Consider the following 15948-nt stretch of genomic DNA (forward strand, 5'->3'; position numbering starts at 1 on the left):
GTATGGGGGGGGAGGGGGATAGTATGGGGGGAATGGTGCTTTGAGTTAATTTTGACAGGTTTAGCGTAAAATGAAATTTAGGATTCAAGTAGAAGAAAAGAGAGAAGGGGGACCTACACTGCAGTATATTATTTACAAGGGGGAGTACAGCTCACAAAAAAAAATTTCTTAAAAAATTAGAAAAGGGATATATTTTTATCTGATTTAGATTGACATTTTTTAACGTATATATCTTATTTTTAGAACTCATGACTCCCTTTCCAAGCAATTACAGCACTGTGAACCTAATTTCAACATTTTTCCAATTTTTTTTAAATATTTCACATTTTTTCACAGAGTAATTTGGAATAAAGAAATCCAAATGCTATCCAAATTGTGCATTAGTATTTTTGTACACATAAATCATCTTTACAAAGTCGCATTTGATTATAAAACTTTGGTATTTACAGTGAACAATATGGTGGGTACACTGTACAATACTGGATATATTCTTGGTCTGTACAGTACAGGATATGGTCTGTAAAATTCAGGAAAAGCCCTGTACAGTGCAGTATGAGATATGGTGTTTACAGTACGAAATATGGTCTGTCCCTGTACAGTGTGGTCTGTACAATACGGGGTTTATTGTCTGTACAGTACGGGATAAAGACTGTGCAAAAATATATGGCGGACTTGGTCGCTAAAGTAATGTTTATTTTAAGAAAACTAGGATTATAAAATATCGTTTTCGTTTAAAATATGTTTCACTAATTGTTTCAAATTATAAATAATACTATACTTCTTTAACAGTGTGAAAGGGGAGGGAACATTTTTTATGTTGAAAGACATTTTTGATAAGAAAAAATAATCTATTTTCAAAATATAGTTTATTTATAATTTATTCAAAATATAGTTCAAGAATTGTTTATTTTGTCCTAACACCCAGCTGGAAGAAAAATGAAGGAAGTTTTATTCATGTTTTATTTAAATTTAGCCAGAGTCGGATCTGGATTTTGTCTCAATACAGGACGTATCAGAAAATATATTTTTATTATAGTAAAAAAAATAAAAATTTCTCGCCATTCACACTGTCTTAAAAAGAAAAGATAATGAATTTTTTGTGTTTTATTCCTAAAATCAAAGTGGAAAAAATGTAAATAATGAAAATGGTGGAAAATGGGTGGGAAATTGAAGAATCGTTGATTCTCTACTTGCTTCTAGTTCAAATTTGAGATCCTTTATTTAGACATTACATAAATAACAATTTCAGTTTCTTATAAGCAAAACCAATGAACCACGAATTAAAAGATGTCACAAGGAGCTGTGACTATGAACTGTTTATAGTTGCTGAGTTCCAATTAAAAAAAAAACAAGTCAAATTATTTTCGTCATTGAATATAAAAAAGTACGATTTTGTTATAAACATCTGATCATTTATTGAATCTGTTCATTTTAGTTTTAATATAGACTCTAAATAATTTTCAATATTAACTCTTCTTGTACAGTGATGAAATATACTACTTAAATAGTTATTTAGCCAAGTAAACCTTGAAAAAATAAAAATATTTTTCCTTAAAAAAATGTAACTGTTAAAAATAAAATATTTTTATATGTTTGAAGTTAAAAGCTTTAACAGTTTAGCAGCAGTCATGATTTTTTATCATTAATTCACAATTTTAAATTATTTTAAACACATGAGATAAACATTTATTATTTAAACATATTATGCATGGCAACAAATTTAAAGCTTTTATTTCGAACACGTCATTTGTCATTACTCAGGAAACCGTTTTAGCAGAATTGAAAACTTTAAATTTTAAAATTAAAATCATAAAACACCGGAAATCAGTCGATTCGATCTTTTTCTATAAACAAGAATATTTTGTTTTGATCCTTTGATAAATTGTTTTTAAGATCCATGCAACCAAATCAAGAATGTACCCCCCCCCCCCCTCATACTAGCAGCCCAACAAACATTTTGCTTACATTTGATTTTGGAGTTCATACTGAATCTTGATTGCTCTAAAAAAGAAAAAAAACATTAGAAGTCAACTGACGTTCTTGATTTAATTCTGCTTCAGTGAGAACAAGAAAACTGTGGAATTGGAAGACGACAATAAAGCGATATTTCAGTTTATTTGATGCTGTTTTCAACGCAAAAAGTTTTACTTGTAGCTTGGAAATCACTTCTCAAGGTAAAATGGTCTGTGCACACACTGTACAATTGCTGTGTCTTATGTTCATTGAACAGTTTAAAAGTATACCTGACCTTGAGTCTAAAAGTAGTTTTCCTATTCAAGAGTTTTCTGATTATAATGTTTGTTGTTTATGTTAAAACTTTAATATATGACACTTAAGTCTTGAATTTGATAAATGATCTCATAATTATATCTCATCTATCCTTTTCTTCTAACTTCAGACAAGTTTTCTGTTTGGGCGTGTTAAAATTCAAATATTTTTTCATTTTTATTTTAGACGTTGATGGAAATTTTAGTCTCTGATAAGAAATTCTAGTTTATGACAAGAAATTCTAGTCTCTCATAAGAAATTCTAGCTTTTATGGATAAATCCTAGAATCTGAAAAGAAATTTTAGTTTTCTGTAGAGAATATCCAGTATCTTAAAAGATGAACTCTGAGAAAAATTAATCTCTGATGAGAAATTCTAGTTTTTGAGGAGACCCATTTAGAGACTGTGGAGAAATTCGAATTTCTAAGGAGAAATTTAAATTTCTGATAAAAGATGTCTCTGAAAAGAAATTGTGGGGTTCAAGAGAAATTCTAGTTATCTCATAAGAAATACTTTTATCTTTAGAAAAAATGTTATCCTTTAAAAAGGAGAAATTCTTGTGTTTGAAGGAAATCTCTGGTTTTGAAAAGAAATTCTAGTTGACTTATGAAAAATTCTAGTGCATGAGGAGAAGTTTTAGTCTCTGATGAGAAATTTTAATCTCTCATGAGAAATTTTAATCTTTGATGAGAAATTTTAATCTCTGATGAGAAATTTTAATCTCTAATGAGAAATTTTAGTCTCTGATAAGAAATATTTGTCATTGATGAGAATTTCTTGTCCTTCATGAGAAATTCTAGTCTCTGATTTGAAATTATAGTCTCTGATGTGAAATTCTAATCTCTGATGTGAAATTATAGTCTGTGATGTAAAATTATAGTCTGTGATGTGAAATTATATTCTCTGATGCAAAATTCTAGTCTCTGATGTGAAATTCCAGTCTCTGATGTGAAATTCTAGTCACTGATGTGAAATTCTAGTCACTCATGAAAAACTTATGCTCTTCAATTGAAATTATTTGTCGTCATTTTTATTTAAAGTTGACATTTTAAAGATTTTAAAGCCAATTTTCTGAATAAAAAATGTATTTTTTATAAACAGATGCCTTTTTTTCTGTTAGTTTTTAATCTCTGACAAACAACTTTAAATGTTTGAAAAACACGTAGAAAAAAAAATTAAATTTGAAACAATTAATTAATAATATAATATTTCCTAAACTAGTTAAATAAAACGGGATGGGCCAGGTGTGAGTTTAGTGTTGATTTACTAATGAGCTGAAACTTTGAAATAAAAAATATGGAGGATTTTGATGAGTGAAGGTTTGATGAAGGGACAGGGAATGAAATTTGTGAATTAAAATGGTTTTCAAAATGAGACAATAAATTATTGTACGTAATACAAAAATGTTTTACAGGGAATTATTATTTCTTCTCAATTTAATACTTACAATGTTCAAGGGGTTTTTGTTAAAAACACTATTATGTTGGTAAATTTTTAAAGTGCTTAAAAATCACTGAAAGCAACTTAAAGCAACAATATAAACTCAGACCACTGACCTTCTTTACTCCTAGACTACTAATAGCAAACAAGTACTCAGACCACTGACCAGCTTTACAACTAGACTACTAGGAGCAAAAAAGTACTAAGACCACTGACCTGAGCTGGGAACTTTTGAATGGTGGATATCGGGATTAAGGCTTAATCCACTCTTTTTCTTAATCTCCAGATTAACATAATCTTGCAAGATTATCTTATAAGTGTATGAAAATATTTAATCATCTGAGAAACTGTAGCAGCCAATCAGAGAAAAGCGGGCAACCAATGAGAGAACAGAAATATTCTCATTGGAGAAAACAATTAACGGATATCCAAGGAGAGAGAAAAAGAGTGGATTAAGGACTAAAATGAAAAGTTTCCACAGTGGATATTCGGATCAAGAAGTCAGGATTAAAGTTTATCCATTCTAAAGTTTTCAGCTCTGCTTTACTACTAGACTACTTATAGCAAACAAGTACTCAGACCACTGACCTGCTTTACTACTAGACTACTAGTAGCGAACAAGATCTTAGACCACTGACCTGCTTTACTACTAGACTACTAGAAGCAAACAAGATCTCATATCACTGACCTGCTATACTACTACTAGTAGCAAACAAGATCTGAGACCACTGACCAGCTTTACTACTAGACTACTAGTAGCAAACAAGATCTCAGACCACTAACCTGCTATACTACTACTAGTAACAAACAAGATCTCAGACCACTGACCTGCTATACTACTACTAGTAACAAACAAGATCTTATATCAATGACCTGCTAAACTAAACTAGTAGCAAACGAGATCTTATATCAATGACCTGCTAAACTACTACTAGTAGCAAACAAGATCTCAGACCTCTGACCTGCTTTACTCTATATATACTAGTAACAATCAATAACTTTTTTCACTGACTTGCTATATTTAAACCATAGCTACAAAAAATACTTGTGAGAAATAGTCGATATCATTTTTTTTAAATAGAACCCAACCCCTCCTCCCTCCCCTAGAACTACTGACGTGGTCGTGTATTGATTTTGTGTGTTACGTATCCATTTAATTTGTTATTGTTGTATCTATATCCTATCCATCCTGATATCTATCTATCTAATTATCTATCTAGCCATCTATCTTCATCTATCCATGATCATATTAGGGTTGTTCTATAAATTTGTTCAATACATACAAATTGATTCAAATGGTTTTTGGAAAAACACCATTTACTGATAACTGCAATTGTTAATCTCTTCAAAAAGTTGAATTTTTCTCCCTTTTTTCCGAACATATCCTCGCCGCAGCGCACGGCCACCTTATTCTGTCAGATCCGCAACAAGAAGCTTAAAACTGCAACTGCAGTACTAGGCTCTTTTTAATCTCTTAACTTTGCCCAAAACATTGGAGCACAATAAAACCATATATATATAATAGGATTACTTTATTTTTTTCAAAAAATTCGACTGATTTTGAACTACCCTGCTATACATATCTCTATACATGTATACTTTATAGTTATATAATCCTATTATTCACTTCTCATCCACATATAAGTAAACATGTTCCTCTCTACCCATTATAATTAGATTGACCCAATTTATTTATAAAGGGTATGGGCTGCCAACTGTATTTGTATTCAAGATAAGGGAGAACCAAACAAATAATCACAAATTAGTATTTACCAAAGCACAAGTTTTTTGTAACCCCCCCCCCCCACCCCTCATAGTGTAAATTAAAGGTCCGTCACACCAAAGTTGCAAGCTTGCACGCGCAAAAAACTTTTGCCAATTATTTCTTAAAAATGAATGTTAAAAACAAGTGCTTAGAAGTATTAAAATTTAAATTGTTGTATATGTTTAGGACTAACAACATTGTAAATTGATACAACTTTTCATAGCAGTTTAGATCTATGTACCCCTCCACAGCAGTCTGGATCTATGTATCCCCCCACCAAATTAAATTATCCCATATTTTGACCAAGATGTAAAATATTTAAATATCTAGATTTTATCTGTATATTGTGTAGGTCAGATCTATATATTCAATCACTGTACTGTCAAAAATCAGATTCCGTTAACATGAGTTAGTATAAACATCAATAATACACAAACACACACCCTTCGGACACCCCTACACACACACATCATTGAACAGTTGTTATAATTTTATGTAGTATTGGTCATAACGATTTTAGAACTATCTGATAAATAAATAGACATAAGAAACAAGATAGACATTAGACGAATAGTTGGGTAAAATATAGACAAAAGACAAAAAGTTGGATACAAGGTATATGGACATAAAACGGATATATGGATACAAGATATATGGACATAAGACTAATAGCTGGATACAAGTATATGGACATAAAACGGATATATGGATACAAGATATATGGACATAAAACGGATATATGGATACAAGTATATCGACATAAAACGGATATATGGATACAAGATATATGGACATAAAACGGATTGTTGGATACAAGGAATATAGACAAAAGACAAAAAGTTGGATACAAGGTATATGGACAAAAGACAAAAAGTTGGATAAAAGGGCTCAGTGACATTTTGCCTAGTACAAGCTCGCCTAGTACACTTTCGCCTAGTACATGTTCGCCTACTAACTTTTTGCATAGATAACATTTTGCCTAGATAACATTTTGCCTAAACACAGTTTGCCTAGACAACATTTCGCCTAGACAACATTTTGCCTAGATAACATTAGAAGGTAATTTTCGCCTAGATAAATTCACTAAAATTTATAAAGTTCCTCTTTTTTATCAAGAAATTCAATTAAAAGCAAAAAAAATGTATTATAATAATGTTTACAAATTTTTTCCAGGTCCATTGGAGACATATGAGAAATGTTGATTATCAATTATGGCTGGTCTGCCTCGTTTGGTTTTCCCTGCCTGAATTAAGGACGTCATGTCGACATCAATGTCAGTAGAAAACTGAATGATTTAAACTACAAAAAAAAAAAATTGTGAAATTTTTACAGTAAAAATTGCGTATTTTTTTGTTCCAAAAGCTGGTTAATTTGAAGAATTTTAATCTAGGCGAAAATTACTCTCTAATGTTATCTAAGCAAAATGTTATCTGGGCAAAATGTTATCTAGGCAAAATGTTGTCTAGGCAAAATGTTATCTAGGCAAAATGTTATCTAGGCGAACTTGAACTAGGCGAAAGTGTACTAGGCGAACTTGTACTAGGCGAACTTGTACTAGGCAAAATGTTACTGAGCCGGATACAAGGTATATGGACATAAAACGGATAGATGGATACAAGATATATGGACATAAGACTAACAGCTGGATACAAGGTATATGGACATAAAACGGATAGATGGATACAAGATATATGGACATAAGACTAATAGCTGGATACAAGTATATCGACATAAAACGGATATATGGATACAAGGTATATTGACATAAAACGGATAGTTGGATGCAAGGAATATTAAAATAAAACGGATAAATGGATACAAGGTATATTGACATAAAGGGATAGTTATATACAAGGTATATTGACATAAAACAAATATTTGGATACAAGGTATATGGAAATAAAACGTATAGTTGGATACAAGGTATATTGACATAAAACGGATAGTTGGATACAAGAAATATTGAAATAAAACGGATAAATGGATACAAGGTATATTGACATAAAACAAATAGTTAGATACAAGGTATATTGACATAAAACAGATATTTGGATACAAGGTATATGGACATAAAACGGATAGTTGGATACAAGGTATATTGACATAAAACGGATAGTTGGATACAAGGTATATTGACATAAAACGGATAGATGGATACAAGGTATATGGATATAAAACGGATAGTTGGATACAAGACATATAAATGTATAATTGGAAGAAAATAGATATAATCGGACAGAAATGGGTAAAATTGACAATAGACGGACAGATGAATAAAACAAAAGACAATAAGCAGGTTAGATAAGAGAGATACCTACAGACAAATCATTATATGTTTAACCCGCCGTATTCTGTTGCATAAACACGGTAGGTCGACCATATACTGGGTACACGAGACAGGCCGGTTAGATACGGCATCTATGTACTGTCTTTGATCATTCCACTATTAAACTTATGTGAAATGGAAGGATAAAAGATAGGCTACAATTGACAGTTATTTGTATGCAAATAAAACAAATTAGCGGACAGCCTGGGTAAAAGTAAACATATTAAAACATTATTTGGTAAAAAGACAAACCATCTGTATGTAGGGTTGTTAATCATTTTTGAAAACGATCCTTAAACGATCGTTTTTTGTTTCGTTTTCCGATCGTTTTCAAAAACGATCGTTTCGTTTTCGGAAAGAAACCCACTCGTTTTGAACTTTTAGAAAAGGAACGATCGTTTTTAAAAACGATCTTTTGAAACGATAGATAGATAGATAAATAGATAGTTAGATAGATAGATGTATGTATAGATATAGATAGATGGTTAGTTAGATATATATATATATATATAGATAGATAGATAGATTGATTGGTTGAGGAATTGCAATAAGTTTCTGTAAGAGGATCGTGCCGTGTTTACTAATGCTTAGCTCTGAGAAGAAGAATGGACAATAACAAAGATTCTAGGAGAACTCTTAAAACAAACCTAATAGGACCGTTCACGCTTTTATAAAAAGAACAAGTATTAACCAAGCCTTGACGTTGTTGTGTAAGAAAATAGTGTTTTTTATTTTCGTTTCCCTCTAAACCCTGAACCGAACTTTTCATATTTTAAGTTAAATCCCGATTCATTATTGGAGTTGTTTCATGAACCTTACTTTCCTTTTTCTTTAAAAGAATGGGACAAATGGAAAATGAACCTGTTGGATAATTGACTTTCTTCTTTAAAGGAACTGGCGGTGAGATTTATAATGACCTTCCATTTTAAAAGATGCATTTCCATTTTACAACGGTACCCAAGGCATCTGTGCATATTTTTCAACCATAAGGAAGATATAAATCCGCAAGTAAGTGTTTTTAGAGAATCCACATTAATATAATCAATTTTGAGAAAGAAAACAAAAGTCAGATAGTGAATCAAACTCTGAAATGGATTGCCTGGTAAAATTGTATTTACAGTCCCTTTAAAATAAACCAAAAATCCATGAGAGAGAATAAAAAAATATATTTTTCTAGAAGAGTTTTATCTTTCTAGTTAAAAAATCTGCCTCCCCAACCCCCTCCCCCTCCCGTCTCTTCCCTATTCCCCCTCCCTTGTTTCTACCCCTTGGTTTATCTCCTGTCCGAACCGAACTGGAAGCTCTCCGAGGGTGTTTTCCAAATTGAGTTTTTGTGTGAAGAATTAATGCTGCAGGAGGGGAGCATTGGTTCAATATGGATATGTACAGGGAACAACTTTGTTGTAAGTAGTGAATTTTAAAACCTTAAGGAATCGGTGGCACAATTTTTAGGACACTTTATTAGTCTAGTGTCATAAATGATTCACACCCTGAGGGCGAGGCACACAAACACAAACGCCAGAAATATAAAATCTGTAAATATAAACTGCGGAAGTACGATCTCCATAGGAGTTTGTATACAAACTTGACAACTGCAAACACTGGAATTTTCTTCCTAAGAGAGCTTGGACCCCTTGCATATTGGAACCGCAGCGCTCGGTCCGCTTGCAGCTGTTGACGCCTCAGACGGCCTAAATCATATTTAATAAAGAACAAATACGAATACTTTCTTCACAAATTTTTCAGAAGTTTGATCACTCTGGAATTATCTTTTCCGGGGTTTGCAGAGTCAGAAGTCTTGTCATACCTGAGATTATCTTTTACGAAGTTTTTTCTCTACCGTTTGCACACCTTGATACCCGGACCTGGTACATAATGATACATGCTACCAGATTTGTCCTTGATACCCAGTACATAATGGTACATGATACCAGATTTGTCCTTGATACCCGGTACATAATGATACATGATATCAGAATTCTCCTTGAATTTTTTACAGAAAAAAACCTTTGCCATTTTTTGCTGGCATTTGTTATAAATCTCAACACATGTTGCTGTTTAAAGCATGGACGTACTAAAAGAAAACCCATCATGGATGGTTTAAGAAAGGTTTAAAGGGCTTTAAACGTAAGATTGTCAATGTAACTTTTTTAAATAATGACTTAAAGTTGTGTTGACAATCTTTTAAGCAAAAGCTCCATTTAGAACGCTGCAAATATATAGTTTTTTAACTAAATAATTATATGGAGTTCTTTAAAACTGTTCCCGTATATTCATGGCTATGCTTTTCAATAATTTTTGACATTAATGAAACATTTCATAAATTCTTTCGCTGTCTCAAAATCTCTGGGATAAACTGTATCTTTTTCAAGATTCAAAACTACCTTTTTATCCAGAATAATTTCAGGGGGGGGGGGAATTGGGGTTTAAACCATTTCCAATTTACAACTTTTTGTTTGAGAAATCTATATGGTCCTTAATCTTTAATATAATATTTGAAGAAATAAAATGATAGCTCGCTTCGATGCAGGAGAATTTGAGGAGAGTAATCAGTTCCATTACAATTTGTTTTGTCCAGTTTTAGACTCCGAGATCGAAGTTAGATCATATTTTTGAATTTTAAAAGACGTCACATAGGAGATGCTTTTATATAATAATGTGAGAGATTCATTTTACATCAATTTTCCCATCTTTAAAGGGAGCCAACAGTTTCTGTAACACTATTTTTCACATTTTTTATAAAAACATGAAAATTGAGTGACAACTTGTTAAGGATGTTTCAAAAATAGTACATAAAATTAACTTTATAGTTTGGATGAGGTACCATTGTGAATTGGACATTTCAGCCTAAACATGAGGTTTTTTTATGTAGTTTTAAGTTTAGCGGAACACCCAGTATCTGAGATGAAATACATTTGATAGAAAAGTTTTCCTTGTAAAAACTAGAATTTGTGTTTTGTTTTTCAGATTATACAATTATTAACAGCAAACTTTAAGAACAAGTTTTTGTTATTTATTTAAATCAGTTTTTTTTACAGTTTATCTTTAGTTTTTACTCAAACATTAACTTCGAACCAACTTTATGAAATCGAATGTGGCCTCTTTTATAATTAAGATCAATGTTTGATCCCTTTAATTTAATTATCCGGAAAGGGTATGACCATCATGGGATATAAAAGAGGCAATGAATTAATCTGTAAATCTATATAAGATGGAGATTCTAAGATTCAGACCCCAAAAATTGCTAATTTATTCAGCAAAAGAAAAAAAGACGGCATTCAACAAAATGTCTTCAGTTTTTTTTTACTTAAATGTCCATGATATCCTTTTATTTTCATAATTTTCCATTTTTTAAAAATATACTTTTTTACATCATTTTGAAGTAAAGCAGTGACATGCAGTAAAGGAACCAAATAAAATGGATGAAACGGTTCTGAAATATCTTTATGCATACAATACGGGGATAGCGTTGTTGTGAAATAGGAAGACGACATTAAAACAATTATCATGTATAATGGTGTTACAAAGTAAATAGTTTCACCGGTAACTTATCAAATCACTTATTGAGTGAAATGGGTCTGTCTATACTTAACAATTGCTGTATCTCCTCATGTTCATGGGACTATTTAAAGTCATAATTTGAGTCTAAAACAGAGTTTTTTGTTTCTCACTGTAGCACCCAGGATCGATCAATTAGTTTACAAACAAATCGATCAAATGGTCATAATTTTCCCAAAGGCATTTTTCCAAGTGACAACTTCCCAAATGTGCAATTTCCCAAGGGTTAGGTTAGGTCCTCTGACCTGAAACGCCGTAGTCTGAATTAGGGGCCAAGCGCTGCGGCTAGAATAGGCTGGGGGGGCAGAGCGCTGCGGCTAGGACAGACTTGGGAAGTTACCGTTTGGGAAAATGCACAGATGGGAAGTTGCAACTTGGGGAAAATCCTTTGGGAAAGTACCTAACATCGATCAACTTGGACTTTTTTACTAAAAAATTGTATTTGCAAAAATAGGTTGGAAAGGTCTCTAGATAATATACATATATGTATATCTAACTATGGATCTATCTATCTATCTATCTGATATTTTTCTAATCTTTGAAGTGGTTTCACGAGATTAATCTTTACAGAGATATTTTATAGAGATGTATAATGTTCTACTTTATTGAATTATGAAGGGGGGGGGGGGTAATAACAAGGTGTTCTTCCATATCCAATGGCTAGCTGCATTTTTGCATCAAAATTTATAAATTGGGATGGTTAATCGGTAAATTTTGTGTCTCTTCTTTCAACATGAAAATTAAAAGTCTCTCTCTTTTATTTTTATATACAGGGTTACCCACAAAGGATGAGATTTTAGAGAAAACTTTATTGATTTAGCAATGTCTGTTTCATCATATTCATAATTCCCTCAAACTGTAAATTTTTTTCCTTCTTCCAAATTATTAAATAAGCCCATGAAATCGTCATATCTAATGAGCTTTCAGTCGTCTTTGCAGTCTCATCCTTTGTGGGTAACACAGAAGGTTATGAGTATATACTTGTAAAAAGTTTCATCAATAATGCTAGTAAGTAGTAACACTATTTTTTTTCTTCACAATCATTTTTTATCGTTGCACATTTATTCTAATCTCATTAATATTCATTTATTCTAATCTCATCAATATCTATTTATGCTAATCTCATTAATTAAATAACATTTTCTGTACAGTTTAGACTTTGAAATCTTTCTTTAATTTTCTAAAAAATTAGTATGATATTAAGTTTAATATCATAAACGTACTTTTTTTGGTCTCAAATATACAGAATGGGTGCACAGTTTTTAGCTTAGGGCTGTAAAGTTAAGCAAATTGTATGTTTTTAAAAGGACTGCAAAGTTTTAAAATATTGTATCTTAGAAATACTGAAAAATGTTGCAATAATCTTTTGTCATTTTGCATAATGTAATAAAAGCAAGCTTTATGAGTTTTAAAATTTAAAAGCCCTGATACATGTTTGTGAAGCTTCTATGAAGGTAAAAAAAAACTAAAAGCATTGATTGTTTTTTTAAAATTATTTTTCCAAGATTTTAACTTTAAAATATTAAGGATTAAAGTTAAGAATTGTTCGATTTTTTGTACCAAAAATTTACTCGATTTTCTTGATTCTGAGTTGTGCTTTAATATGCTCTCTGGTATCCTTGAGCAATGGTTTCCCATCCGTATCCACAAATTCGTCATACCTCTGTTCTCCTTCGCAACCAAACTCAAGCTTGTCAAAGATCTTGGCAGAGTAGTTGCCAGTGACAAAGACATACATGTACTCACAGCTATGTTCCTTGGCCAGTTCTAACGACTTTGCCACAAGCTCTGTACCCAACCCTCTTTGACGTCCTTCCTTCTTGGTGCAGATTAGAAGCGCCTCATAAATCTTCTTAGATTTTACACGGTCCATGAACTCCCAGACATCATATCCAATCTTGTCTTTAAGAAGAATAAGAATAAGAATATAATCAGTGCAGGCCTTGGTGAACCAAGCAATTGCTACAAAAGTTTTCTGAGCTACATAGTTTTTCTCCATGAACCGTTCTTTCCAATCACTAGAGGTAAGAATCTTTCCAAGCCGAACGCCCAAGAGCTCTCCTTGTGGATCAACTGCTGCTAGGCTGTATCCGGAAGCTATGTGAGGCTTGCACCATGTATCAACCAGAAAGCCTGGTTTCAGCTCTAGAGATCTTGTTAAAGGTTCATCTGGATAGAAATTCTTCCAGATAAAATCCATCACATCTTCCACCATATCTTCCGTGATGATTTTAATTGTGTAGTCTGACATTTCTAGGGATTCAAGGTTTGTGTGATTTCTCAGGAGAATCAAGGATATCAACTTCTACAGCAGCTGCTACTGATACAATAGAAATAGTGTAGTCCAGGGTTGCCAGGTTTGAAAAGAAGGACAAGGCTAAATTGAGAATTTTTTAAGGCTACTTTTAGCCCTCTCTAGGCTACTTTTTGATGCTTGAATTTACAGTTAATTTATCTTGGTTCATACTAATTTATCACTAATTTTATCTGAAAATACTATTCACAAATTGAACGTACTCCAAAACAACAAATAAAACTAAGTTTTTTGTCTATATTAAAGAACCTTATTCTTTCATACTTAGACATACTATTGGTTAGAGATATTTGTTGTTTAATGTCGAGAATGTTAGCGCGGAGCGTCAAAGAAATTTATAAATTTTATTTGCTGAACTTTTAGGTAAAAAGTATCAAAAAGGATGAAAAAACTTGCCAATTGAGGCTACTTTTAGGCCAATAATTCTACAAAAAGGTAGCCTTAAGGCTACCAATGCAAAAGGCATTCTGAAATCTGATTAGGCTACATTCATGAAAAGTGGCCTTCTAGAAGGCTACCTGGCAACCCTGTAGTGTACTCTAGTGTCCTAGAAAGTGTACAGTGCACTGAGAACATTTTACAGGTTAAAGTTCACAGTAACCCCGAGCTTCAGATAAGAAGGCATGAGGCGTAGCTTGCCCGAGGGGGGATAGATAAAACTCCTAAATTAATTATTTGGCCGCAGCGCCGGCCCCCTAGCCTGTCCTAGCCGCGGCGCTCGGCCCCCTAGCCTGTGCTAGCCGCAGCGCTCGGCCCTCTAGCCCATCCTAGCCGCAGCGCTCGGCCCAGAAATAGTCTTAACCTAACCGAACCCTCAATAATAGGAGTTTTATCTATCCCCCCCTCGGGCAAGCTACGCCTCGCGGCCTCATGCCAGATAAGAACGTAATACACAGGGTTACCCAACAAACCCGGCCCATAATTTGGATTAAGCTTACAGGATGTATATACTATTTAGTCTTTTTTCTTTATACATAACATGGTTGTATTACCAGTTTCTTTCTCTTTCAATTCATTTAAATGTTACAATTGTAGATGAAAGATAATTAATTTATAAACTTCATATGTTTACAATAAAAAATTAATCCTGTTAATAAATAATTATACTCTCAATAAATCAATAAATATACAACGTGGGTCTTAAATTCACATACTAATTTATTTAGCTGCTTTTAGAATTTCATATTTATAATTAACCTTTTTTCTTTCATTTCACTTCGAAGTTGGTTCCACAATCCCTTATAAATTTTAATCTATTTCTTACAATTTCCTTCTCTACATCTTTTATTTCATCTCTTCTCAATATCTTATTTGTAATATTTTTCAATTTGCTCTTTTATACCCCCCCAATCCTTCCCTGCTCCTCTCATATTCCGATTATGATGAGACTAGGTATGAATAATGAATCCCTCTAATAGGATTACTTTTCTTAATATTTCTTACTAAACATTTTCCACAGATTTCTGGTTATAATCATACAGAGCTTCCCATAAATAATGATACTTCAATGACGACCTATTCCCCCCATTTCCCTTTACCTTCAGGGGCGTAGTGGAGGTTTAACCTGGGGGGGGGGTTAACTTTTGGCGCGCAAAAGCTTGACACATCTTTTTTGTGCACCCCTCTAACTGTTGATGTGCACCCCTCTAAAGTTTAAAATCTTTAACCTACCTGACTATTAGTCACCTGACCAATGACCATAATTACCAATCATACCATCATAAAATCTAGTAGTTAAAAAAGAGGAAAAAACTGTTAAAAAATGTTTTAATTTTTTACTTTCATGTTAATCATATCAATATCATATCATCAATATCAATTATATTATAACTAGATTACACTGGAGACAGATATTATTTAAAGCTTTTTAACGATTGATCATATCTGTATTTTCTGGCGCTTTGTGAGAGAAAAGATGTCCCAAAACATTGTGGATAAAAAATGTTCTCTAGTTTCCCTAATAAATTTTCCCTAACCAATAAAAAGGCCCGGTGGGTGGTGTTTGCATCTACTTTATACATATTGATGATGAAGATTGTTCAATCCAGTGGTTAAAATAAGAAAAATAAAAGAATTTTGGTAAAAACTTAAGGAAACGTGCAACTGTTTTCAACCGTTAAAAAAAGGGTTAAAAATAGCATTCCATTCAAATGATACGGCCTTAGAAGTAACAAAATATTGTTAAAAGCTTTAATAATACTGCTTCCAAATTCAAGAATTCTGGCTCTAGGGGGGACATGTCTAGGGGTGCATAGGGGTCACGCCCCCCCCCCCACTA

At 32.5% G+C, this 15948-nt stretch overlaps 1 protein-coding gene across 1 annotated transcript; it reads right to left on the reverse strand.

Moving 5' to 3' along the window:
* Positions 1-12428: 12428 nt before the first annotated feature.
* LOC111697404 (uncharacterized) lies at positions 12429-13735 on the reverse strand. The gene has a single exon (XM_023467416.1). It carries the CDS (start codon positions 13605-13607, stop codon positions 12924-12926), a length of 684 nt encoding a protein of 227 aa, XP_023323184.1. The 5' UTR covers positions 13608-13735; the 3' UTR covers positions 12429-12923.
* Between the last annotated feature and the right edge of the window lie 2213 nt (positions 13736-15948).

This window comes from Eurytemora carolleeae, unplaced genomic scaffold (assembly GCF_000591075.1).
Source record: "Eurytemora carolleeae unplaced genomic scaffold, Eaff_2.0 scaffold197, whole genome shotgun sequence".
Classification (NCBI taxonomy): domain Eukaryota; kingdom Metazoa; phylum Arthropoda; class Copepoda; order Calanoida; family Temoridae; genus Eurytemora; species Eurytemora carolleeae.

Excerpts from the sequence above, each read along its gene's own strand:
- LOC111697404 (XM_023467416.1), bottom strand. The coding sequence starts at position 13,607 with ATGTCAGACTACACAATTAAAATCATCACGGAAGATATGGTGGAAGAT.